The sequence below is a fragment of the Panthera pardus genome, unplaced genomic scaffold, assembly GCF_024362965.1.
Source record: "Panthera pardus isolate Hobbes unplaced genomic scaffold, ASM2436296v1 HiC_scaffold_22, whole genome shotgun sequence".
Taxonomy (NCBI): domain Eukaryota; kingdom Metazoa; phylum Chordata; class Mammalia; order Carnivora; family Felidae; genus Panthera; species Panthera pardus.
In genome coordinates this window covers 32,034,405-32,061,606 of record NW_026526788.1, presented here as the reverse complement: position 1 = coordinate 32,061,606, position 27,202 = coordinate 32,034,405, and the positions used below count along the sequence as shown (strand labels likewise).

Here is a 27,202-nt window from a genome sequence, read left to right as displayed (position 1 = left end):
TAGAGAAAACTCCAAAGACTCTACCAAAAAAACTATTAGAACTGAAAAATATATTCAGAAAAGTCACAGGATACAAAATGAACATACATAAATTGTATACTAATAACAAGTTATCAGAAAGAGAAATTAAGAAAACAATGCCATTTACAATTACATCAAAAAAGAATAAAATACATGGGAATAACTTTAACCAGAGTCAAAGACCTGTACTCTGAAAACTTTAAGACTGATGAAAGGAATTGAAGATGACATGAAAAAATGGAAAGACATACCATGCTCATGGATTGTAAGAATTAATATTGTTAAAATGTCTGTACTACCCAAAGCACTCTACAGATTCAATGTGATCCCTATCAAAATACCAAAGGCATTTTTCACAGAACTAGAAGAATCCTAAAACTTGTATGAAACCACAAAGACCCCAAATAGCCAAAGCAATCTGGAGAAAAAAGAACAAAGCTGGAGGTATCATCCCCAAGGTTTCAAACTATACTACAAAGCTATAGTCCTCATAATAATGTGGTACTGACAAAAACAGACACAGAGATCAACAGAATAAAACAGAGAGTCCAGGAAAAAAACCCATGCATATATGGTCAATTAATCTAAAACAAAGAAGGCAAGAGTATACAGTGGGGGCAACTGGGTGGCTCAGTTGGTTAAACTTCTGACTTCAGGTCAGGTCATGATCTCATGGTTGGTGAGTTTTAGCCTTGCATCAGGCTCTGTGCTGACAGTGCAGAGCCTGCTTGGGATTCTCTCTCTCTCCCTCTCTCTCTGCCCCTCCCCCACATGCTCACTCACTCGCTCTCTCAAAATAAATAAATAAACTTTAAAAAAGAATATACAATGGGAAGAAATTTAAAATGGATTAAAGACTTTAATCCATAAAATACGGCCTGAAACCATAAAATTCCTAGAAGAAAACATAGGCAATGAGCTCTTTGATATAAGAGCAACACTTTTTTTCTTTTTAAAATATGTTTATTTATTTTGAGACAGAAAGAGAGAGAGTGAGAGTGAGGAAGGGGTGGAGAGAGAGGGAGAGAGAGAATCCCGAGCAGGCTCTGTGCTGTCAGTGTGGAGCCTGAGGTGGGGCTCAATCTCATGAACTGTGAGATCATGACCTGAGCAGAAATCAAGAGGCAGCTGTTTATCTGACTGAGCCACCCAGGTGCCTGCCTCTCTCTCTCTCTCTTTCCTTCTTTTCTTCTTTCCTTCTTTCCTTCCTTCCTTCCTTCCTTCCTTCCTTCCTTCATCTCTCTTTCCCCTCTCTTACCCCTCTCTCTCTTTCTTTTAAATGTTTACTTAGCAATTTTTATTTTTTTTGGCTCAGTCTCTTCAGACAAGGGCAACAAAAGCTAAAATAAACAAACAAGACTATATCAAACTAAAAAGCTTTTCATGCAAACCATCATCAAAACAAAAAGACAACTACCGAATGGGACAAGATAATTGCAAATCATATACCCAGTAAGGGGTTAATATCTAAAATGTATAAAGAACTTACACTACTTAGCAAAACAAATAACCGGATTAAAAAATGGACAGAGGGCCTGCATAGACATTTTTCCAAAGAAGACATACAAATGGCCAACAGGCACATGAAAAGATGCTCAACATCACTCATCATCAGGGAAATGCAAATCGAAACCACGATGAGATATCACTTCCCACCTGTCAGAGTGGTTAAAATCAAAAACACAAACAGCAAGTGTTGGTGAGGATATAGAGAGAAAGGCAAGCTTGTGCGCTGTTGGGAATGTAAACTGTGGAAAATGGTATGGAAGTTCCTTCAAAAGTTAAAAATAGAACTACCGTATGATCCAGTAATTGCACTCCTGGGTGTTGATCCAAAAAATACAAAAACACAAATTCAAAGGGATCCATGCACTCCTATGTGAGCAGCAGCATTGTTCTACAACGGCCAAATTGTAGAAGCCCAAACTTGTTCTACAACGGCCAAATTATGGAAGCAGCCCAAGTGCCCATCAATAGATGAATGGATAAAGAGAGATGTGGTCTATAGACACAATGGAATATTACTCAGCCACAAAAAAGAATGAAATCTTGCCATTGTGAAGACATGGATAGACCTAGAGAATATTATGCTCAGTGAAAGGTGGTAGAGAAAGAAAAATACAGTAGGATTTCATTTATATGTAGAATAAAAAAAAACCGCAAATGAACAAACAAAACAAAACAGCAACAGACTTATAGATACAGGAAACAAACGGCTGGTTACCAGAGCAGCGAGGGGGGGCAGGGGCAGGTGAAACAGGTGAAGGGGATGAAGGGGTACAAACTTCCACTTATAAAATAAATAAGCCATGGGGATGAAAAGTACAGCAGGGGGAACACAGTCGATAATATCCTAACAACGCCGTATGGTGACAGATGGTAACTAGACTTATCATGGGGATCATTCCATAATGTATAAAATACTGAATCACTACGATAGACACTTGAAACGAATACAATATTGTAGGTCCATTATGTCAATAAAGGGTGTGTGCCTCAAGCATTTGAGAAAAGGTGACCGTCTAGAGAAGCCACCGTGTTCACTTCTTGGCTCTGCATGGTCCTGGATGCAGCCGCGAGCACACGTCACCGGCCAGGAGCCAGCATGGAGCCCTCCTGAGATCCCCGAGATGCCAGCGGGAGCCCAGGAGTGCCCCCTTGCAGGGAAGGGGCTGCATTCCAGCCTCACTGATGGGAGCGGCAGTGCTGACATTTCCCACTTCCCCAGGATCCCAAAGGAGGTCTAGCCATCACGCAGGCTGCAGGGGCTGGGAGAGGGGGCTGCCCCACACAGCCCCTTCTCTCTGTGACCGGGCCTGGACCTAGGAGGAAAAGGTGGGTGAGGAGGAAGTCAGTGACCCAAAGGCCCTCTCAGCTGAGTCCTTCCTGCCCTGGCATTGAGGCAACAGTGCTTGAGGTTTCTGGACTGTGCCCACACCTTGAGCAATGCCTCTGTATCTCACTCTGATGCAAGCCCAGGAGGCTTACTAGTGGACCTTGTGGGGGCAGGGGAGTGGAGGACAGTGCCACTGGGCCCTGCTCAGGTGTCCTAGCTCACTGGGGGAGGGGTTTCCCTCCCACTAATCCCAGGCTCTCTTTATCCACCTTCTAGACCCAGGGGCAGCAGGAGTCTGGTCAAGGGCAGTCTGGGTGAGGCCAGGCCAGGTGCTCTAGGGTCTCACCCTTCAGTGACCCCACCTCACCTCTGTCAGAGGCTGGCCAGGGTGGGAAGAGGGCCCAGGATCTACCTGATTTCAATCGGCTTTCTACCCGCTGTGGGTGGAAGAACTCACACTCTGCCAACAGAAAAGGCCCTGGGCTGTCTCCCCAAGTGGAGTCACAAGGTCAGGATCATGATAAAGGCCCCCGTTCTGTCCTGGCAGTCTCTGGGGCTCCCATCTCAGGGGGGCCTGGGCCAGGGCAGTATCACGTAGCAGTAAAAGCATAATGCCTGCCTTCCAGGAGTGAGGACAGAGCTCCCAGAGAGCCTCTGACTAGGATCGGGACACCCACGGGGTACCCAGAATTCCTGGCTACTTTCTAGTTCCTCTACTCTGATTCCCAACCCAGATGGACTCTGGCTGTCCTCTGTCCTTCGGCCTGGGGGTCGCGTGAGCTCAAGACCCCTCATGGCTCAGCCAAGCCCCCGGAAGCTTCAGCAAGGCTGGGGTACAATGGAGGCCCTAGTCACCCACAGCTCACAGTCTAGCCTCAGGAGGGCGGATCAGCCCGGGTGCGGATGAGCTGGTTGGCAACTGAGGTGTGATCGCTGAAAGGGGTGTAGGCAGTGAGGCCTGGAGGGGTGCCCGCCGGGGAGCTCAGGACACTTCGTGAAGGGCAACGACTTGAGTGGAGCCCTGAGGGAGAGGGGAGGAGGGAGACATCAGCAGAGGCGCCAGCGCTGGCTGGGGGTGCAAGAGCAGAGGACTAGAGGCGGAGGGCACGACTGTCCTGTGGATGCCTGGGGTACAGGGAGTGAGAGCGGGTGCAGAGTGGAGAGGGTTGCCGGGGCCTGGTGGGAGAGGAGCCGCGACGATTTGCTATAGGACACGCTACGAGAGGCACACACACATGCACCCGTGAGGACGTGACAAGCCCGTCGTGTGCTCCTGCACCTGTGCCTCATCTGCGTGTGTGCGTGCGTGCGTGTGTGAGCGTGTGTGCACGCACCTGTATGCATCCGCAAGGGTACTGCAGGTTCTGGAATCTACAGTCAAGCGTGCTCCAACTTGCCTAGCCCTTTACAAAAGCTAGCTTTCTTTTCTCTTTTCTTTTTCTTTGCTTCCTTCCTTCCTTTCCCTCTCTCTTCCTCTCCTCTCCTTTTCTTCTTTCTCTTTTCTCTCTCTCTCTTTTTCTTTCTTTCTCACACCAGGCCCTGAGCTGGGCTAGAGGGTACTGGAGACAAAGGCCGCTGGGGGAGGTCAGACACAACCTATGATGATTAGGCAGGCTGCTAAGAGGTAGCGCATTTCTCAGGCTGTGTGACAATACCCATCCTCTCCAGAGGGGAAGGGGAGAGAGGAGAAGAGACTTTAACACTGGCAGTCAAGTGCAGCTGACCCTGGGACGCGGGGTGCCTCCCCTACCTACAGGGCCCGGTGCTCTGTGAGTCAGAGGGGAAGCCCCTCCCGCGGGGCCCTCGGCGAGGAGGCAGTTCCCCCCACGGCCCCCCGGGGGCGCTGCGGGGGAGGCGGGGTGGGCCCTGGAGCAGCGGCTCTCGCTCTCGGGCGCCCAGGGCGCTCACTCTCTCGGCACTCACTCGACCGGAGGTTTCTCGGCTGGCGGTATCCCGCCGCTCCCGGAGCAGCAGGAGCTCCCCCTGCACGCCCGCGGTCCCGCTCCGGCCCCCGGGGCTCCAGACGCCGCCGCCCGACGGCGACATGGGCGTCCCCCTAGTCCCGGAGGCCGGTGGCCGGCGTTGGGGGCCTGTGCTCCTCGCTCTCTTCCTGGCTGCCTCCCGAGGTAAGGTCGGCAGGAGCCTGGGCACTGGGGAGGTGCCCCGGGAGAACAAGGGGTGGGGGAAGGGGTCGCAGGCAGCTGGGGGGCGCGCCCCCCTCAGCCTGCGCGTCTCCTACCTGCTGGGACTGCTGGGCAGGGGCCAGCAGCTCCCTGCCAAGTGCTCTGGCTGGGTACATCTGCACGTTCTGACAGCTGCCCGAACTGCTTCTCGCCTGACCCTTCCCTGCCCAGAGAGCCCTGGGGCAGGAGCAGCTGCTGCAGGGCAGGAGACAAAAACGGTGGGGACAGCCCCAGCATTTTCTAGTGGCTGCCACTGGCTTCTGACTCCTGTGGCCTCTCCCTGCCCCTCCAGCCTCAGGGCTCCAGGATCTTACTGGGCGCAGGGAGTGTGGTACTCTCTGCGCCCTGTTCCCTGGTGACACTCCCGGTTGACCCTTGGGGGGCACTGGTCCACACCCAGATGTGGGTGCCCATCGGGTCCTTATCCTGAGGGTCTGGTTGCTGAGAGTTGAAGAGTCAGCTGATGCCTGGCATCTGGCTAAGCTGCAGCTCAGGGACTGATGTGGGGGCACCGGGGAGAATGTGTGGGCATTTCCCCAGCTCACCCGTGAGCCCGTTCTGGGTCCTGGGATAACTTGTGACATCTTTTTGGTCTCAGTTTCCTCAGAAGCCCTACACCAGGGCGGCACCACTTTCTTCTTCCGAAGTCCAGACTGTCACAAGTCCAAGTGGAATCTTGGCTGGGGCTCCTGGGGGTAGGGCAGAGGTCGGGGTACCCACAGCCTGGCCCCTGGCTCTTGCCTGCCCAGCACCGGAGTGGCTGGATTTCAAGGGAAGAGGGGGCCAGCAAGCAGCCTGTGAACTACACTTTATGGGGAAGGCCCAGGGAAAGCTTGAGTCATGCAGGGAGTCAGGGAGGCTGGAAGAAGGTGGGGCACTTGGCACAGGGACCCGGTGGGTGTGTCAGAAGGAGAAAGGAGGGGGAGCACAGGGGAGGAAGGAGAGGAGGGAGTCTAGAGGACCTGGAATGTACCTCCCAAACGAACTGCGTGCCTGCAGGCAGTGTGTTATCTCAGCATTTGGAGGCTGGCCTCTGATAAGGAGGAGGGAGCCCACACCCCTCCCCACAGAGCTGCCCAGCCCTGGCCTGGATACTTCCAGGATGGCGGTGGCGGTCTCGGCACCAAGGCCACACTGCATGGCAGGACGTGGATTCCAGAAGGAGCAGGGCATGGTGGCAGGCAGGAAGGCCAGCACCACACCCCCCAGAGAGCACTTGCCCCGCCCCTTTCGCCTCAAGTGACCTCAAGAGGCCCTTCTGTTTTCTCACCCCTGCCCCGCGGCTGCTCTCCGTTTAGCAGCCCCAGTTTGGGAAACTGAGTTCTAGAGAACAAGGCATAGGGGCCCACCCTGCAGAGTAGCCGGTAGCAGAAAGGCTCAGCACCCCTGGCTTCATATCGTCTACATAGCCAGAAGCCTTCTCCCCTAGTGGTTCTGGTACTCAGCTTGGCACCCCCAAGGGCCATCGCTTCCTGGGCCCGGCTCACGGCAGTGATTAGGGCTCTAAGCAGCTTTCCCCTAAAAGGGGTCAGAAGCATTCTCTTAACTTTGAACTGCCCTGGGCCTCAGTTGTCTTAACGGTAATATGGGCACGGTCGTGAATATTCACACTACCCAGTACGCTGTGCAACATGGGAGTGAACAGACGGAAGGCTTGGTCGCAGGCACGGTCAGAAGGGTCTGTGAGTTGGAAAGACCTACTCCCTGGCCTGCTGAGGTGCTGGGTTGCCTTGGGCAGGATTTGCTCAAGGTCAAAGCCTCCACGTCTGGGAAGGCGAGATGGGGGTGGCTGGCGTAGGCCTTTTTTGTAAGCTCCCGGGGCTGGGTCGGCACCGAGGACAATGGGGGTGGAGAGCAGGCTGCTCAGAAGCCCAGTAAGAATTGAAGATGCCCCTTACCTGGACCCGACTCAGGGTGAGGTGGGTGGAGGGAAGAGCTAGGACCCAGCAGACCCTAAGGGTGGCAGAGACCCTTCCTCCCTTATGGGCACTCCTAGGACCTGAGGAAGCTCTTGTCCTCACCATGTCCTTATAGGCTAGTCCAGGAGGCCCAGACACTGGGACTAGCACAGGGAAGTGCACCGAGGCCAGGGAGGGGAGACCCCTTCTTCCCCTTCGTAGGAAACAGGACTGCAGGGTCTTGTTGAGTAACCCAGTGGCGCAAGCCTCTGACACAGCAAAGGTCAGCTCTTAGGAAATCCTCTACCTTCTGTCCAGAGGCCCCGGGGTGGCTCTTGAGGCCGGCCATTGGGCACAAGGGGGCATCTACCCAATATTGGGGACAGCCAACAATACCAGGGAGTCCCTTGCTGAGCTGGGCCAGCTGTTCCTGTTTCCTCCCCCAAGCAGGGCAAAGGTTCCCTGCTGGGGCCTGACCTTCCTGGGAGAGGGCGGCCCAAGTGGGAGGAACAGCTGGGAAGCTGAAAGAGGCCACCTCCCTATATACATGTATATATGGGTCTTCACCCTAGTAGATCAAGGGAAGGAAAGAAGGGAGGGCTCCTGGGTACCCATCCGGCCTATTGGCAGTGACCCCTTCAACCAGCACTGAGCCCCACATACTGAGCCTGAGGCCCCCCGTTTTAGGTCAGCTATTCATCCAGGAGCAGTCTGGCTTCACCTGGGTGGGGTGAACCTGGGATTGGCCATGCCGCGTGCCATGGGCTGCGTGCCACCCTGCATGGGGATGGTGAAGCAAGGGACCCGAAGTTGTGTGCCTTGCATGCTTCCCGTACAGCCCCGTCCCTTAACAGTCTGACCTTGGGAGTCAGCCAGAACTAGGTTCAAATCCCACGGCGGCCATTGACTGCTGTGACTTTGGGCCAGTTACTCGGTATCTCTGAGCAAGTTCCTTCATCTCTCACATGGGACGATGGCAGCACCCCCCTCAGAGGGCTGCTGTGAAGAGTCAGTGCACAAGCTCAGCACAGCACCCGGCACCTGGGGAGCATTAAGCTGTTTCTTGGCTTTCCGAGGCCGCATGCCACTGGCTCTCCGTCTACGTTCCCTGCTGCCTACAGAGCCAGTAGAGAGCCCAGGGTGTGGGAGGGCGTTGACCGATTTCACTAGGACTGGACTCTAAGGATCCTGGAGGTCTGAAGGATGCACCGGTCCAGCCACCTGTCGGCACCTCTAAGTGTTTAAAGCGTGAAATGTCCATGGAGGTACCCGTAGATTCTCTTAAAGGTGTTCTCTAGAGATGGGGAATTTGCAGCTTCAAGGCAAGACCAGCTCGGGGTTTGCCTGTCTCAATGGGATCTTGCAACTGATCTTTGCAATTAGCCTATTTACTGTGGCTGACTGTCCCCAGAGAGAAAGACAGTGGCTGTCGTGCCCATCCATCATTCAGTAATGAACTTGCCGTGCTTCTGCCCAAGCAAGCCCGGTCCTTTGAATGTTCCCCACGGGATGCTATTTCCCATGGAGACCTGGGTTCAAGTCCTGCCTCTTCTATTCACTGTGGGACCGGTCTCTTTCCCTGAGACACGGGCAGCCTGGGTGCCGTGGTTTCAGTGAGGCTGCCCACCCCCTTCTGAAGGGTAGTTCCATGGTGGTGTTTCCCGAGCTTCCGTCATCTGCTCATTACCTTTGGGATTTCTGCAGCATCCGCCAATCGTATGTACTTATTTTTTCCCCCTCAAATCAACTCATTCTTTTCCTTGAGTAAATCGATTTGAAAAGGAAACTTTCTATCACTGCCACCAATGGAAAGCCAGTATCGCTTGCCATAAATAGAACAAAATCACACGAGTACCTAATAAGAACACTAAATAGGAGTATTAAATTCTAGTCGGAAACTATCGTCCGGGGGAGGCTCTGAGCCCGAAACCGCTGTCCCTTGTTTAAAAAAAAAAAAAAAAAAAAAAAAAGGTGGGGGAGGAGGATAACCTTCTCTCTATGTGATTCAATGTTACGCCACAAAACTAAAAGTAAAACTGTCTGTGTTATAGTTGCTGTTGTCCCCTCCCCTTCACCGCAGAAGCAAACTCGCCACTGTGAGGAGTTATAGCTGGTGGCAGGGGGGCAGTTCAGCTCCCCCAGAGGAAAAGAAAGAGAACAGTACTTCCCATCCTAAGAGGTCAGGGCACAGTCGGAGGGCTTCTTTGGGCCTTTTCCAGCCCCCAGTTCTCCCAGCCCCTGTTGCCTTCCTCAAATAAATACAGTGTCCAAACAAATACAGGAGCTCCAGCTGGGTCCTCTCTTACGTTGAGGCCAATTAGCCATCCCGATAACAACAGCAGGGACGGGGAGAGGGAGGGAGAGCAAGCTGAGCCTTCACCGGCCAGGCCACCTCTCCCTCTACAGGAAGGAGATGGGGCATCTGGTCAGTCCCGGGCTACCTCCTGTGCAAGTGCCGGCTACCTCGACCACCACGGAGCCGCCTGCAGTGAGGACAGGGTCCCCAGAGACCGGAACCTGGACCTTAGAGAGTCTTCATAGCACAGGCTCTTGGGGGAAGCTGGCTCAAGCTGGTATTCTGGGCCGTACACAGTCATCCTCAGGGAGGGCCTGGGGGAGTCTGGGAAGGAGGCATCCAGAGAAGCATCCACTGGCAGGGCGTCTGGCCAGCCGCCCGCGCCCTCTCCAGGGAGGCGTGCTGGCCAAGAGCCTCCAGCCCCGGATGCATGGATGCTTTCCCAAGGTGCTGGAAGTGCTGCTTCCTCCAATAGAGCCTGGCTTCCCCTTCCCAGACTCCTTGGTCTGATGTGAATGGACACTTCCTGCGGGGGCAGGTATCAATAAACACATCTGAGATGCCCTTTGTCCTTGCTGGCCACAGACCTCACGGGCCGACCTGCCGGCTCAGCCCCCCGCACCGGGGGCACTTCCTCTAACTCAGCACTGGCAGACTCAGTCCTGACTGGTCCTCGACTCTGTTTCCCTCTGTGCTCCGCAGCTTGATGAAGACAGAACCGAGCCTTTCCCTACACCCTCCAAGGACGGTCCTGGGGAACAGGGCCTGGCAGGGAACTGGAGACCAGTCTGTCTGGTGCTCCTTCTGAGGGTGGGGACCTGGCCTTTTGTGCCTAGCACACAGCCAGCCACAGCAGAAGATCAGTGACTGTTTACTTACAACCCGTCGCAGCAACTGGACAGAGTTCAGCTGTTTGGGTTGGGCTTCCCAGGCCTGACTAATCAAGCTGGGGACCCACCTCCAGAGGCTGGGGCGTCGCCTTGGCAACCGTAGGCTAAACTCATGCCCCGTCAGGGAAAATACACAGGCCTGCCCACACCCACACCCACACCCATCCCGTGCACACCCACAGGGCTTCACGAGGTGCCTGCTGGATGGAAAGAGGTGAAGTCACGAAAACTAGCATCCCGAGATGAAGCCCTTCTCCCCTGGACTGGAACAGAAGCTTCTACAAGAGGCTGAGGTTCCCACAGCTAGAAAGTGGCAGAAGCAAGCCTAAATTCTGAGCGGACATCCCTTACGAAACTCTGCACCCCCGCGGCCTCTCTTGCCTTGGGCCTGGCTCATGTTAGGACCTCGGTAAATATTTGTGGAATGACGGAATGATGTTTTCAGTTTAGGTCTGAGGCAACAGAGCAAGGCTGACTGGGTGGAAGATGAGTAGGTCATCTGAGCAGCTGGAGAATGAAGCTACCTGCTTCAGGGGTGGGGGGTGGGGGGGCTCTTCCTTCCTGCAGCAATGTGTCGGAGGCGTGGCTCTCAGCCTCACCACACACGGTTGGGTGGTCCTGGTGAAGTCACCTGACTTCTCTGAGTCTGTTCCCTCACCTTTATTGTTTTTTGTTCTTTTTTACAAAAACATTTATGTTTGGGAGAGTGCAGGCCGGGGAGGGGCAGGGGGAGGGGGACAGAGCCTGTGCTGACAGGCTGACGGCAGCGAGCCCGATGGGGGCCTTGAACTCACAGACTGCGCTGAAGTCAGAGGCTCAACCGACCGAGCCACCCAAGTGCCCCTGTTTCCTCACCTTTAAAATGGGTTGATAATACCCTCATCAGGGTGTATTATGAGAACTAAGTGGCCCATTTCTTGCCCTGTTCCTCTGCCCTAAGGAAATACAGCCCTTTTCTCTGGCCACAGACTGAAAGTCTGGACGACTCTCTGAAAGAGCTGGAAAGGGCTAGGAACATGGGAGTCTCTTGAGATGAAGAGAGGGAGGCACAGAGGAAAGTGGGACCTGCCCAAGGGCATACAGCAAGGACAGGGCTAAGTGGGGCCTGGGGCCCAGGGATCTGTCAGACCAAGGTTTTAGTCCTGAGACCTGGAATTTTCCAGGTTCCTAGCAATCTTCCTCTAGGCGCTTCTGCCTCCTTAACCCAGTGACAGGTGGGGACCGGGGTGGGGCTGGGCCCCAAGAGCAGCACCATGACTGGATGGTTCCCACCTGGGCACAGGCTCGGGGCCAGGGCCGTTTTCCTGTCTCATATGCTCCCGGCCACCCTGGAGCCAGGGGCTTTCCTCCCCACCCACTCGCCCCAGGCTTTGACAATGACCCAGGTGTCCAAAAGGCTCTGCTCCTGACAATAAGCAACATCCTCCTGCCAAATAATTATAAATCCAGCTGTGCTATATATATATATATATCTCCCCGATAACACATGTGCACGTGCAGTTGTGGATGGCATGGATGTGTGCATTATTTTCCCCAACTCTGTGCCTTTGAGCAACCTCCCAGGGACAGGCCAGCTTGAGTGTTAGACACAACAAACGGACGCTTCCCACCTATCCCCTGCCGCCCCCAGGACAAGATCCCGTGAACCCTTAGCCCACTGCTCTCTGGTCCTTTTGCTGAAATTGAAGACTGTCCCCCACCCCCAAATATGAATCCCCTGCAGCTTCTCCTTTTTCTAAAAGGGGAAGAGGTCCTCTGGGGAGTGTCGGGTGTTGGGAATTGAGCAATGTACCACAACCCCCTCCCCTCCCCCTCCCCCCCCCCCCCCCCCCCCCCCCCCCCCGCCGGTCTCAACAATTCTCTGCCCCACTGTGGGTTTTCAAGGAAATTGCTTCCATTGTTGAAAATCTCTCCCCAGTGCTGTCCAGGCAATTCTGTGCTCATTGACACCATTGCTTGGACCCTGAGAGCCGGGGAGTGATGCCCTGCTGGCCGCAACCCCCCCCCCCCGGCTGGTGTCCCCCCTGGAGGCCTTGGTGCTTGCTCCCACCCTGCTCCACCGTCCCCCGCCCCCCACCCCCAACAAGCTACCTCCAGCTTTTGCCCACATCTCAGCCCCACCCCATCTACACCTCTGTCCACTCCACAGCCCCCAGCCCAACGTGGCTCAGCTCTGTATGCCACTTCCTGCTTCTGTCTCTACCTCTAGTCCGCCTGGCCCCCTGCAGCCACCCCAGACGCGCCCGGCCCCGGCCTCTGCTGAGCCAGCTCTGCCCACAGCCTGCGAGGTGTGTGTGCTCTTGGCGAATGCTGCTGGATCTGGACCTGGCTCCCGGCCTTGGGTTCTCGGGGATGGGGTGGGGTCGGGAACAGGGAAGATGGGGTGCTAGCTGGGAGAGGTGCTGGGAGGGGGTGCCCAGCTGAGGCCTGCTGGAGAGAGGGGGAACGCAGGGCAGGCAACTCCTTGGTCTGCTCTATGAGTGGGTTTTTTTTTCTTCGGAGTGCCTGGGAGGGTCCCCTCCTTAGCTACTCCCCGCCTCCATTTACTGGCACACATAGTTCGGTGGTGACAGCCACCACACAGGCCTGTGAGGGGGAGTCAAGTCACTTGCTGTGATCTTCAGTGAATTATTTAACATCGCTGTGCCTCGTCTTTTCTCCTCAGTGAAGGAGAAATAACAACACCACCTACCTCCGTAGGGTTGTTTACGCCCATAAGTAGGTAGCATTGCGCAGGAGACATGCTCTTTCTTCTGCTAGTTCTAACTAGATCGGGCTTTACCTGAAGCTTCCCACGCTCCAGGTTCTGAGTCTATACCCTCTGCCGCACTTCAGGCAAATAACTTTTCCCCTCCCCGGCCTCTACGTTTCTGCCTGAGGACGAGATCAGCATCTTGCCAGGAAGTTCTGAAATCTCTGCTCACCTTGGCCAAGATTGTCCATAAATCTGGGGCTCTCAGACAGGACTCCCTCTCACATGTGTATGGAGTGAGTGGGAGCATCTAGTGTGCGTCTGTCCTCCTTACTTTCTAGGGCCTAAAACTCCACCTTGCAGACATAGTCCTCGGGGCCATGGCTTTGCTAACCCCCCACAGTCTGCTTTCAATGGGCAGGTACTCCAAGATTGGATCACAAGCTGTTATCAGTCATTCACATCTTAGTGGGAAAGAGTTTTTGAAGCTGGCTTCTCCATTCTATTCTGCAGAACTATTTTCACTCCTAGGAAATGTTTCTTGACTTGCCAAGACGAATTAGAGAGCTGCCTAGCTTCCGAGTAGCAAGCACCAACTACTAGCAAAGTGCTGCAGGGCACTTCATGTAAATTATTTGTTACCCTTGCCTCAACTCTGGCAGGTAGAATTTTCATTTCTGTCTCTTAGTGAGGAGTCTGAAGCTCAGAGTCTAAGTGACCCCAGCTACCAGACTCCAGAGCAGGCTGGTCCAATTCCAAAGCTACACCAGGCTGCCCTCCTCCTGACGGGGCAAGGCTTTCAATTCTGCTAGTGGGTCCCAGGCTCTAAAGGCAGGGAAGGGGGTGTCCGCAGGAGGAAGCGGCATTATCTTGATTCAGGCAACGGCAATGAAAGAGACATTCCAGTCCGGATTCCGTACACATATCCAAACTCTCCTTCCCTGTCTGCCTGACTTAAAACAGCCCTTGACATGCCGATTAAGATTCACATATTGCTGATGTATAATAACTGTAGCTATCCTCCCTATGTCCGCAGAGGGCATTAGAGCTCACATTGTCGTGTTCTCTTTCCCTCGCTCAGGCTTCTCACAACCACGTGAAGTAGCGAATGTTTTTCTCATGACCACATGAGGAAGGTGGGGCTCACACAGCTAAAGGAGCCGGGCCTCCAGCCCCAGCATTCTGCTTCTGGGGGCCAGTGCTTATGGGAGTCAACACGGTTAAATGCCGGGGGATTGGGGTAGGGTAAAGAGGACCGGGGGATGGCTTCATTTGCTTATTGAAAACAAAATGAACTAGGAAATATTTCTAAGAAGACTGGATGGCAATAGGCACCTGGATAAAGGGACCTTTCATGATTTCCCTGTCCCTGTCCCCGAGACCCCTGGGCTTTTCCTCACCACCTGGCCCAGGGTACCCTCTCTACTTGCTAAAGTCCTATCCGTCCATCAACCCCAAAGACGCTTCCTCCTTCCAGAAGTCTCTTGACCATCCTCGGGGCGGCTGTATCTTCCCTCCTCCAAGTGCCCTGAAGGCTGGCACTGGTTTGCCCTTTAACCTGTGGGGTGACTTTGCCAGGAATGCACGCCCGGTCTACCCAGCTAGGTCACGAGCTCCCAAGGGGAGGCCACGTGCTCGGCATCCGGGTGAGATGTAGCACCGGGCACAGGCCTCACACACAGGCGCTCCATTAGTGCTTGTGATGGGGACGTGGGAAGGCAAGACCAGCCCCGGGAGAGGGAAGGGCCAAAGGTGCTAATGGCCCCAGAAGGGTGGTCAAGGGCCGCCATTCCCACACAGGCTTTGTGCTCCTCATCCTGCCTCCCACCCGACAACACTGGGCACGGAGGCTGGATGTGCCGGAGGCCCGTTGTGAGCAGAGCCACAGTGCCTACCGTGGGGGCGGGAGGAGAAGGACGCACTGGCTGGGCCCAGTGTGCTGCCTGCTCTCCTACACCTCGTCCAGCTCTCCAGGGGCCAGGGGCGTCCCTTACCTGGAGAAGCTCCTCCTCCCACACAGCCCAGGAGGGAATCAGGTTCAAGAGCTAATGAAGGAGCTGAGGCCCAGGGAGGTGGACTCACTTGTTGGGGCCTGTGGCTCGGGAACCTACCCGGGGCTTGGAGCCCCAGGCCAAGGTTCTTCCCCGCTCTGGGGGAACTGGGAGTGTTGGCGGCTCGGAAGGTACAGTCTCTTGTCTCTCTGAACAGGTCTGGTGGCGGCCTTCAAGGTCGCCACACCGTATTCCTTGTACGTGTGTCCCGAGGGCCAGAACGTCACCCTCACCTGCAGGATCTTGGGCCCCATGGCCAAGGGCCACGACGTGACCTACTACAAGACGTGGTACCGCGGCTTGCGGGGCCAAGTGCAGCTCTGCTCGGAGCGCCGGCCCATCCGCAACCTCACATTCCAGGACCTTCACCTGCACCACAGCGGCCACCAGGCCAACAGCAGCCAGGACCTGGCCCAGCGCCACGGGCTGCAATCCGTCTCCGACCACCATGGCAACTTCTCCATCACCGTGTTTAACCTGACCCTGGTGGACAGCGGCCTCTACTGCTGCCTGGTGGTGGAGATCAGGCAGCACCACTCGGAGCAGAGGGTCCACGGTGCCATAGAGCTACAGGTGCAGAGAGGTGAGGGCGTCCTCTGTGGGACAGCGTGGGGGTGCGGTCACTGCGGGGGGTGGTGTGTGCGCCCCTCCGGAAGGGTGAGCGGGGAGGAAGACGGAGTGACTCTGGGGGTGTGCTGCTGCGTGTGTGATGGTGCGACCGTGGGTGATTTTGTGTCGGAGACTGTGTGATCCTATATATGGGTGGCACTGGCACTCCGGGGACGTGTGCGAGACAGGGTGGCCATAGTGTGTGGAGCTGTGTGGAAATCTCTGGTCGGTGGGGTGTGATGGACAGCAGCGTGTATGTCGTTCTGTGTAACGAGAGGAGGTGTACAAACGTAGGCTGGGATGTCACTGCTCATGAAAACATGGTGGTCATGGAATGGGACCGGGGGTTTGAGCTGGGGAGTGTGTGTGTGTGTGTGTGTGTGTGTGTGTGTGTGTGCACGCGCTGGCTGGGACAAGCCTCCCTGGCCTCAAGCCCACCTAACCAACCCTTCTCTTTGTTCCCACAGACAAAGAAGCTTCACCCCAGTGCATCTTGTACCCACCTTCCCCCAGGGAGAGTGAAAGTAAGGGACCACTCTTTTGGCCCTTCTGGGTCCTCTGTTCTCCTCTGTCCTCATCTTGGACCCAGGCCCCGTTCCAAACTCTGACCTCATCACCCCAAGCCCACGGGACCCCCGTCCTTCCTCCTTTTCTGTTGCCCCTCCCTTCTGCTTTCCCCTTCATTGAAGCCAGGTGGCTATAGTCCCCAGAAGCCTATTCCCCTTCCAAGGCTCAAAGCCCTGGGTGGGGTGTGCCCTGGCAGTGACCTTTGGCCAAGTGCCTCCCATGACAGGTGCTGGTGCCACAGGCTGTTTTCAGTGTGTGCCTCTCCTGCCCACCAGCCCTCTGCCACCCGGGACGATGACAGGGCTGTGGGGTTCCTCTTGGCTTGCACCTACTTAAAACTTCCTCGTTCTGTGCATGGGGGAGGGCGGACGGAGAGGCTCCAGAAGGGGAAGAGATCTACCTTTCCTAGAGCTCTTACTATGTGCCAGGCACCGTGCTAAGTCCTTTCAAGTACCAGTATCGCAGCGGATTCTGATAAGAACCCTCTGAAGTAGGCGGCACCATCTTCGATTTATAAGCATGGAAACAGATGCCCAGGGAGGCACAGCTGGGCTGTGCTCACTCCACCTTCTCCCCCGCTGGAGGGATGCGTAAGGCGGTGGGTGGCAGTCAGCCCCCTGGTGTTTGCCCAGAGAGGTACCCTGTGGAGGAAGGGGGCACTGCTGTAAGGGATGTGGGGGCTCCCAGAGGCCAGGAAAGAATGCCCAGCAGCTTCGAGACAGCAGGCAAAGGGGAGACATCGCCAAAGCCCGCCTCAAGGGTCGCGGTAACTTTCTACTCACACTGCTCTTTTTTGAACCGACAGTTTAGCCAGGAATTAAATTAAAACACACATTTCGGTCTGAGCCAGACCCACATCGAACTAAGGAACTCTTTGGTTCAAGCCTCTCTCCCTGCACACCGCAGCCCTTATGTGTCGCCTCGGCACCGAGCCACTGCTGTCCTCACTTCCTCCACTGGCAGCTCCCCAGCGAGGGCGGACGACCGTGAGCACGAGCATACTGGACGGGGCGAGCCTCACCTGGCCGGACCCACGAGTCTCTACTTCCCCATTGCTCCTTCCACTCTGAGCAACCCTCCAGTCCCGCTTCTTCCTCCAGGAGCCCCCAGAGCTCCCTTAGGGACTGTCACCTCTGCCACTGCCCGCGGTTCACCGATGGTGAAACTGAGCTTCAGACAGGTGAAGGGATTGTTCCCAGTCCCTCAGCCAGAGCGCCTGATTCTCAGTGCGCAAACCCTGCCTGGGGGCCAGGCCGTCCTACCCTCTGTCAATACCAATTTTCTGGAAATTAGTTGTATGAATTGAAGTCCTGGGGACACAGACAAGAGATGCCAGTGGGGACAACAAAGAAACCAGGTACAAAATAGAGAGGGAGCAGAGGTTTGGCTCATTTCTCTTGATCTAGACTCTAGAGAAGGAGCTGTGGGAATTAAGGAAACAGGGGAAACCCTAGGTATCTGGCTGGCAAGAACCCAAGGGTGAGGCAGAGCCTTGAACTTGATGGTCTGGCGTGGGTCAGGGCTGGGCTCCTCTGCTCTCAGGTTTTGACATTTGGCTGACTCTCCAATTCACAGGGATGTGTGGCTTCTCTCTGGCCCCTGCCTCCCTGAGCTGCTGTCCACAGTGACCTGGCCCCCCCAGGGCCAGAGGGATGTGTTTACTTGTGTCCTAGCTGTTGAGAGCAGGGGGGTGGCTTTGATGGCCTCTGCAAGTCCCTTTCCGATCCCTTTCCACACTCTTGGTTCTGGAGGTCTGGAGACTATAACTGGCGGAGTGTTGCCGCTAAGGTGGCATGGGGTCAGATGCAAAGAAACCCAGCTGTGCTTTTGGGTGCGGTGCGGAGGGTTTGGACAGCGCTCCCTTTCTCTAGGTGTCACGTGTCCACTCAGAAATGGGAGCGAGGGTGTCCTTTTCCTACAAACAGGGAGGCAATCAGCGTTACCCAAGAGGCTGAATCAGGGATCAAAAACTCAAGCGCCCCTTGAGCCGGGGACCTGGTGAGTCAGACAGTAGGGAGGGGTGGAGACTGTGGTGGGCACCCAGCTGCCAGCCTGTAAGTGCAATTCCAACTGCTGCATGCATGGAGGGGGCCTGGGGCTGCCAGAGCCACTCCATTTTCAAGCACAGTCAGAAGTCCAGATTTTACATAAACTCTCTATTTTATTTTTTAATGTTTGTTTATTTTTGCGAGAGAGCAAGCAGGGGAGGGGCAAGAGAGAGAGGCAGATACAGAATCTGAAGCAGACTCCAGGCTCTGAGCGGTCAGCACAGAGCCCAATGAGGGGGTTCGAACTCACGAACCGTGAGATCATGACCCGAGCCAAAGTCAGATGCTTGACCGACTGAGCCACCCAGGCGCCCCATGTCTCCTGATGGTTTAGAAACATTTGCCTGGTGACCCACGTGCTTGGGTGGGCCTCAGGGCTGGCCACTGGGTACTGCCCTCCGTGCTGCCTACCTTTGGAAAGACCCTAGTCCCTGCTCGCTCTAAGACAGGTGTCCCACGGCCAACCTTACTACCTGATCTGCTAAGGATGCTTCCACCCTGGGCAGCTCTGAGTTTTCCTGATCTATCTGCTGCCCTGTCTCCTAATGTTCTTTTTGGAAAGTGTGGGGGTAGCTGGTTAGGAAATCCTCTGAAAGCCCACATCAGTCTGAGGTCGGGGGTGGGGGCAACAGGAGGGGAGAGAGGCTGAGGCAGTTGGTCCCCAAGGAACCCTGAATTGCTGAGGGGCTGTATGGCTTTTCACTGAGCCCAGGGAAGCGGGGGCACTGAGCAGCCTATATCTCCCCACAAAGCCACCTCCTTGTCCCCCTGCACAGCAGGATGTTTGGTTTGCTTTTGTCCAGCCCCCTCCTGGGGGAACCGGGCAGCCTGACCAGACTCCCTCCTCCCCTCTCATACCTCCCTACCGACCCACAGGGTACCAGCAGGCTCTAGACAAGGAGGCACTGCTGAGCAGGTTGGGGGTTGGGGCTCCCATCACAGCGTGCTATGTAAAGGTCTGGCACAAGTCTCAGAGCTGGCCTGGCAGCTGTCGCTGCCAATGCCTGATCACCTTCCCCATGAGCCAGGCTCTGGATGGCTACCAAGCAGGGCTCCCTCCTCTCCTGCCCAGGTACTGGCCATGCTTGGCGGGAGGGATGGAGAGCTGGGGCTCTGCAGAAGAGCCCTCAGCTTTGGAGGACAGTTGGGCCCACACAGCTGTCCCCAGACCCGTGCCTTCCTGTCCTGGCCTCAACTCTTAGCCCAGGTTGCAAAGAAACCAAACCCTGATCCCCTAGAGTGGCCCCAGAGGGGGATCTCTGCCTGTGGACAGGAGTCAGGCCACGGACAGGGAGCCACCATGAGTGAGCACCTGACTCACCTCACTGAATGTGGCTTAGTACCAGTCTGGACACCTGCTCTGGTACCTAGAAAAAGAGTGCTTTGTAACTCGCTTCTCAGTGCCCGCAAGAAGGTCCTGTGCCTGGGGGGCTAGAAATCCTCAAACGTCTAAATTGTAGAACGTGTCTACTTGCAACAGTCCACATCAAAATGCAGCCTTGCCAAGATCTGCAGGGAACCTGCTTTAATGTGAAGTTGAACTTGGTTTGTAATTAGCATAGCAACTGTTCCTGTACCAGTGGGTATGTCTAAAGTGCCTGTAAACAGTTCGTTCTCTTCCGTGGTATGAACAAACCCCCGGAAAGCTTATTTACACCATCAGGTTATTTAGCAATACAATGAGATAAAAACAGCCTTTATTCCCAAATAAATAGTGCAGAGGCAACACTGAGACCACAGCCCGTCCACCTTCCCAAAGCTCCCGGGGCCAAGTGGACACCGTGACAGGGTATCCCAGCCCATATTTTGGGAAGGGCTAAAATCAGGAAAAAAAAAAAAAATGCATTTATGCTGGTTGTGGTTTTGAGGGCATGTCTGTTCCCAGCTAAACTTCTGGAGTCAGCAGATGGGCGGAAATAAGTCAAGCCTCTCACGCTGTTGGTGGAATCGTGAAGCGGTACAACCTTTGTGGAGGGCAATTAGGCAATACCCTAAAAGAAAATGCGCCTACCCTTTGGCTCAGCATTTTCACTGCTGGGAGTTTATGTACAGAGGTACTTGCCCAAGTGAGCGAAGATGCGGACACGAGGAGTTCGCTGTTACGTTATTAGTTATGTTGAAAAATGGAAGTAATCTACATAGCTACCCATAGGGGACTGTTGCAATAAATTCTGGGGTGAGCCCCATGATAAAGCCCTAGGCAGAACGAGATAGATCTCTGTGTGATACAGAGATGTCCAAGCCATGCTCAGTGGGGAAAGCGATTGTCATGAAAAGCATATATATGTATATGTATATGTATATGTATATGTATATGTATATGTATATGTATATATGTATTTACATGCAGTCACACAAGGAGCAAATTTAGGCTACACACGAGAAAAGTATGGACAGTGACTGTGTCTTTGCAGGGGACCTGGGGGGAGGAAGAGGAGGGAACTTCTGAATATATTTTAACTTACAGGTTTTTTTCTTTATTTGTAATTTAGGAAGTTAAACAATTTTAAATGTCAGATCAAGGATTCACATTTTTCCAGTTCTCACCTAAGTTTCCCCCTGTGACTTTCATGTGCAAGATCACTTCTGGAAGCTGTGTCTAGAGCTGAGGGGTCTCTCGGGCTGAGTGGGGCTTTTGTTTGTTTGTTTGTTTTTATTGTGGTACGACATAGAGAACATAAAATTCGCCATTTTAACCACTGTTAAGCATGGCATTAATTATGCTTACGATGTTGTGCGACCATTACTGCTTTCTACCTCCAAAAGTTTTACAGCACTTGGGTTCCTTTTGACCTTGAACTTCATGGCATGGGGTCTGTGAAGGGCCTGCTTTCCCTTTACGGGCTTTTCCCTTTACCAGGGCAGCTGAACTGTCCCCAGGGGGCTGGGATGAAAACCCTTTTCTCTCTTCCCTGGAGCTGCCTCCACTGTAAGCCCCTGGTCTCATTTCTGTGTGCCCTAAGCCCACTTGGGAAGGACGCATGGGGCTCTCTTTGAAAGGGGATCCCCGGGCCTCCTGTGCCTCTGCAGGTCACTGAGGGTCTGGCTGTGCGGCCTGGGTAAAGCTGGGTCCCCCTGCGGCCTGGCCTTCCTTCGCTGGGCCTCAGTTTCCCTTCAGGAGGAACAGGGGGAACGGGGCCTCACCTTGGCCGTCTCTCTGCCTTTACAGGCATCACGGCTGCTGCTGTGGCTACAGGCGCTTGCATCGTGGGCATTCTCTGCCTTCCCCTCATCCTGCTCCTGGTCTACAAGCAAAGGCAGGTGGCCTCCAACCGCCGTGAGTATCCCTGCCTACCTGGGGTGGGTGACGGTATGAGTGGTCGGCCCCAGCCCCCAGCCCAGCCTCTGGGATTAGCAAAGAGGCAGGCACATTTCCTCTCTGTTCCGGAGATGGAAGCTGCCATAGGCCCTGCAAGGAGATGGGCTCAGTGGTAGAGGGAGGAGGGGACCCAGGTGTGCCATTTGGGGGGCCCGAGGGCCCACCAGCCCCCTACGGTGCTGGCTGGGCACTCACAAAATATCTGCTGAATGAGTGAATGACCACATGGAGTAGTTCAAATGGGTTTATAAAAATGCTGCCCCTTGGCGATCCTCTGGGGACCTGCTTTAAAGTCTGGGTAGGCTTGTTTTGCAACTAGCGGAGCAATTGTCGGGACAAAGATGACCTTTGGATGATCGGAACTGAAAGGGATCTCGGAGATAACAGTTCAGTTCTTTCAGCTTATAGCTGGGAAACCTGAGCTCAGCAGGGTTAGATAATTAACCAAATGTTATGCAAGTTAACAAGCGGCAGAGCGGGGACTCAAACCCAGAGCTTCAGCTCATGCTTTTTCCAGAGAATATAATCCCACCCTATCATCAAAATGCTCACCAGCACGAGCGTCCTGGCCACCAACCCCTACCTGGAAGGGTCGCTGTGCTGGGTGCCACGCCAAGGTTGTTATATACCTTCTCTCGCTTATTCCTCATCACAACGCGAGGACTTGGTCCCACGATTGTTCCTACCTTGCCACGGAGCAAACTGAGGCACAGGGAGGTTCAGTAACTTGCTTAGGGAACCTCACAGTGAGTAAGCAGTGGAGCCAGGCTTCAAGTCACGGCCGCAAACACCATTTCACCCTCCTCTGTGGTGACAGTGCCCCTTGCCCTTCCTCTGACCCCACCCATGAACCTGGGGTAGTCTGAGTCCTCCAGGAGCAGGAGGCTGGAGAGTCCTCTGCCCTGGCCCTTGCATCACCTCCCCCACCTCTTCTCCTCTGCTCGGCTGCAGGAGGGAGCTGAGCGGGGCTGCTCCGCCACCAGGTGGCTTTGGCTCACACCTGATTTCCTCTGGCTGGACTGTAACACCTTGAGACCTCTGTCACCCGGAGCCCCGCAGTGGCTCACTCAGGGGCTGTGACCGCCTTTCCCTTACTCGCATATTCTTCTCGCAAACGACACCATGGCCTACCTCCAGAAGTACCCCGGGGTGGGGGTGGGTAGGGGGCAGGTAAGGGGGTTGTAGCAGAAAGAGGAACCCGGGGGCCCAAGCAATCACCGTGGGGCTGCCAGTGAGCCTGTGCTCACCCGTGCAGCGTTTTCACGGAGGCGAGGAATGGACGTGGAGGGAGACACGCTCAGCTCCCAGATAAAGAGGTGCTTTCTGTCCCCCTTAGTTCAGACCACAACGCTGCCTCCATCAGGGAACGGGAACTGGAAAACAAATTCTGGGCATTGGCTGGGTGCAGGCCCCAGGCCCGAACACCGTAGGGGTATCCTGAGGACGCGAGGGAAGCCTGGGGTCGGCCCCTAGTATCTCCTATTCCGTGTGCCGGGACGCCTTGAGTCCGAGCTGAGGGCTCCCCAGAGGAAGGACCGGGATGGGGCAGGTGGACCGGACGCCGAGGACTGGGGTCATTTCTGCATCTAGACTCTGGAGAAGCCCTGCTGCTGGAGCCATGGGAACAGAAGTCACCGGGAGATGCCAGGGGTTGGGCCACAAAGCAGAGGCTAAGCGCCCGGGGCGGGGAGGAGGGGGGGGTGAGGGGGTGGGGCGGCAGGTCAGGGAGGAGACGGGGAGCCTGCGGTTGCTGTGGGCAGGGTGTGCTCAGGAGTGAGCCACACTCAGGGAGCCACAGAGAAAGGGTTGGGAGCACTGAGGTCAGCAGCTTGCTGCGGAGGCTGATGGGTGTGGAAACCGAGCCAGTGTCAGATGCTCTAACGTGGGGCCAGAAATCCCTCCCCCAAAGGGTGGAGAGGACGAGCCCAGGGAACGCTGGGCACCTGTGCGAAGCCTCGCGCACAAAGGCATTTGGTAGACAGCAGCCATGATTCCGAGAGCCGAGATTTTAGGAACCTTTGTGCAACTTCCCTGTGTGTTCTGTGTAGCCATCTCCCCCCCCCCCCCCCGCCCATGTTTCCCCACACTGGTCGTGGTAAAGCTCTTACAAATGAGAAGCGTATCGGAGCTGCGAGGAAGAGGGAAGTTGGGGCCACTGTATCTGGTTGGTGGCCAGTGTCAGGGTGGGGAATCCCAAGAGTGGGGCGGGGTGGCAATAGCTTTGGAGGAAGAGCAGAAAGTGGCAGGATGTTTGAGAAGTGATGGGGTCTCGGGCCCCCAAGCTTCCTCTAAGAGATGTCACCTCTAAGGCCACCTACAGGTAACACGGAGGATGGGCCAGAGAGGATCAGGAACCCTCCAGTTTGGAACTGACCTTACACCACTCCCACTCAGCAAATTGTGGTGAAAGACCAGAGCGTGGCAAAAGTCCAAACAGGCAACAGCCAATTCAGGAGTCAGGCCTTTGGTTGATACTTAAATCCGGAAGGTCTCACGACCCCTAATCGAGCCATAGGAGAAAGCATTGGCTGCCTCTGGCCTCCTCGTGACAAATGTTGTCCTTTATACTTGTGAAATGCAGCCCAAGTTTCATCTATCACTGGTTAAAACGCACGGCTCCTTGAGGCCTCGCTTGCAGGATAAACACCAGAGTATGGGCCCCCAGAGCAAACACAAGTGGGATCCAGGGCTGACTGTGGCCCGGCCTGGTCTTGCACCAGTTCCTCCAAGGGCATCTGTCAGTGGGGGGCAGGGATGGTGTCTAAGGAAGCCTTTCCTTTGTGACGGCCTTGTCTGTGTGTCCCTAGGTGCCCAGGAGCTGGTGCGGATGGACAGGTAAGGCCCATGGAGACCTTCCTGAGAAACCTTCCTGCAGCTGCTTGGGCCCCGACTCAAAGCTCGGCAGGCTCTCTCTCTTCTTGCCTTTCCGCAGGCCTGTGGCTCTGTAGGGCAATGTCTATACCCAAACCGTGGCTGGAATTAATGTAGAAGGGAGAGGGGTAACTTTTAACCAGGACCGACTCCTCCCTTCATAGGATCCTTTCCTTTCTCCTCCCTGATAACTGGTTGTACTGTGACAGGGCTCAGAACACAGACATGGCCTTCCCGGTCCTCCCTGGGCCCTGGGTCAGCTGACAGGAAGGACAGCTGTGCAGCAAGGTCCCCATATAGCCATGTAGCACAGTACTTACAAGAGCACCTGCTACTGAGGCCAACACATCTGTGCTGGTTGGCTGTTCTCCCTGCCACCCCTCACCCAGCAGGCCGAGCTCTTGATGCTGCCTGGATGAGCCAGGCACCCACCTTTGGGCCTCCCTGTCAACTGGCCAGGGTGGGGGAGGAGGGAGAGCAGCTGAACTGGGGACAGACACTGAAACATGCAAAAGAGGACAGCACACCTGGATGTCTTTAGAGGCTGTCCTATTCCCAGTCACGAAGAAGGAAAGGGAACTCCTCCTTTCAGCTTAAGACAAGCCTTGGGGACATTCAATCTTAATGCCATTAACTCTACTGACCAAAGAGAAACCTGTCCCCAGATTCCTGAATGTCCTGAAAGTGTCTCTGACCCTCGGGTTCCCGGCTACGCCCGGGGCAGATGGTCAAATAATAGGGTAGAGTTGGGATCAGATGCCCTCGGCTCAGAGAAGATGGGAGAGTGCAGCCCATGGCCTTTTCTCTGTGGCCCTGGACCCTCCCTTCCTGCCGGAAGAGGGTGCTGAGGCCTGGGGTGCGAAGGCAGGTGAGGGTAAGGAAGTGGAGGAGGGGTACAGGCAGGGGGGCAGGGGGCCAAAACCCAGGTAGTACAACTGACTGATTCAGCTCTGATTTTCTAGCAACAACCCTCAAGGAATCGAAAACCCTGGCTTTGAGGTCTCTCCATCTTCCCACGCGATGCCAGAGGCCAAGCCCAGGCCTCCACTGTCCTACATGGCTCAGAGGCAGCCTTCGGAGTCTGGCCGGCACCTGCTCTCCGAGCCCTGCACTCCTGTGTCTCCACCAGGCCCTGGGGATGTTTTCTTCCCAACCCTCGGTGAGTGCTTCTCAACCCTTGCGGCAGTATGGCCCGCAAGGTCATGACCTCCCCATGGCCTGCAGGGCACCAGCCTTACTCCCCTCCCAGTCTCATGGTGTGGGATTAGAGGATGGAGGAGAGAGGAGCCCCTCATTCATTCTGCTTCATTCTTTTGCAGACACCGTGCCTGACTCTCCGACCTCTGAGGCCATCTAGGCCAGCTGGGGCCAGTGGGCGATCGTGGCTGGGCCTGGGGCAGACGCATTTGAGGTCAAGCCGGCCCTCTGAGTGGTCCCTTAGCCTTGGCCCTGGTTCCCTCCCTCCTGCTCTGAGCCCAGACTCTTTGAGATACCTCTGATGGCCAGACCCTCAACTCCTCTGGGTGCTACATGGCAGCAGGGAGAAGGTGTTGGATCCCTCAGTCCCTGTCTCAAGGATGGTGGGGTGCCGGGATCCCACCCAGAGACCCGAGATTCACCAGCTGCAAATGCCAAAAGGCCTACATCCTAGACGCCCAAGAATTTTCAGCTCTGTGGCAGCTTCCTCCCCTGGGACAGGAGTCTTTGGGACCTGACAACACAGAGGGGACACGATGGGCACTGGGCGGAACTCTCCCCTACCCAGTGCCAACCTGCCAGGCGCGAGATACAGGACAAGACGTGGAAAGACTCCTCCCTGCCGTGGTGATCTCGCCTCTGCTCATCTGTCAGACTCCCTCTTTGTAACCACAGGTCTCTGGGGCTGGGCCTGCCTGCCTCCGGGCCATGGGAGCCTTCCCCCGCTGCCTGCTACCAGCAGCCTCCCCCAGTAGCTGGCAACGGGTTCAGCAAATCTGGGCTCCCCTTGCCTGCCCTCTGGTTCCCAGAGTTCATTGACCGGGGTCCCTGAAACAGGAAGTGCACATGGTGGCATGGTGGCCACTATGGGCTAACTGGCATCTTGGGTAACGGAGGCCAGGCAGGAGGTTGCAATACCCACTGTAGGGGGTGGGGAGGGGGAGCAGGTGGAGCCTGCTGGGAAGGTAAGTGGAGACGCTCCACCTCCCATCCTCCCTCCCCCCTCTAGTGCTCAGTGTGCTCACTACAGAAGGTGACCACATACTGTATTGTTGCTTGAGTGTGAAGAGGGAGTCCTATTAACTACACGGGCAACACGTGCAAACCCGGTGAACGGACTGTAAGAGCTGGGTTTTAATCCCTGCGCTCCTTCTAGGTAGGGGTGCCTGAGGCCCGGGGAGCCCTCCTCCACCCACCCCGGTCTTCAGTGTTCTGTCCCATTTAATCTGCTGAGTCTTTGCTGCAGAGTGGCCCTGTCAGGTGGGCATATACATGGGAGGGTTTGTGGCAACTCTGCTCTGGACCCTCTGCTCTGTCTCCTGCTTCAGGGCATATGCCCTGGATTTGTTTTATACACACATACAAGGGAATCCTTTGTGGAATTTCGATTAAAGGGTTTTAAAACATGGAGAGGAGCGGGGGGCCTCTGTATACTCTGGGGTGGAAACAGGGAGGGGGACCCACCAGGGGAAGGGGCGAGTTTGGGCCGTGTAGGGGCCCGGGCACTGCACTGAGGAAGGCCTTCATCCCCTGGCAGCCGAGAGCGGCTCTGCCGAGCTGGGCCTGGGTACTGAGAGCCAGGACTCAGAACCCGCTGGATCGCCTGGGGCGGGGGAGACAAGAGTTGGGGGTGGAACAAAGGAGCAGCTCTAGGCTCTCCAGCAGCAGCGAGCCCCCAGGCCTACGGGTAGAACCAGGAACCCCCCGGATGCACTGGACTGCTC

General features: G+C 55.4%; 2 protein-coding genes across 3 annotated transcripts in view; one reads left to right on the top strand and one right to left on the bottom strand.

Annotated features, from left to right (window-relative positions):
• Positions 1-27,202, bottom strand: part of CDH23 (cadherin related 23) — a 413,989-nt gene that overhangs the window by 36,381 nt on the left and 350,406 nt on the right.
• Positions 4,616-26,109, top strand: VSIR (V-set immunoregulatory receptor). Of its 2 annotated transcripts, none has more exons than XM_019444461.2 (7): positions 4,616-4,983; positions 15,025-15,450; positions 15,944-16,000; positions 21,261-21,368; positions 24,218-24,245; positions 25,244-25,440; positions 25,601-25,764. In XM_019444461.2, exons 1-7 carry the CDS (start codon positions 4,902-4,904, stop codon positions 25,636-25,638), a joined length of 936 nt encoding a protein of 311 aa, XP_019300006.1. In that variant the 5' UTR covers positions 4,616-4,901; the 3' UTR covers positions 25,639-25,764. The 2 variants fall into 2 exon arrangements, with proteins under 2 accessions (XP_019300006.1, XP_019300007.1); XM_019444462.2 differs by lacking the exon at positions 4,616-4,983 and adding an exon at positions 10,307-10,533 and having other exon boundaries at positions 25,230-25,440; positions 25,601-26,109.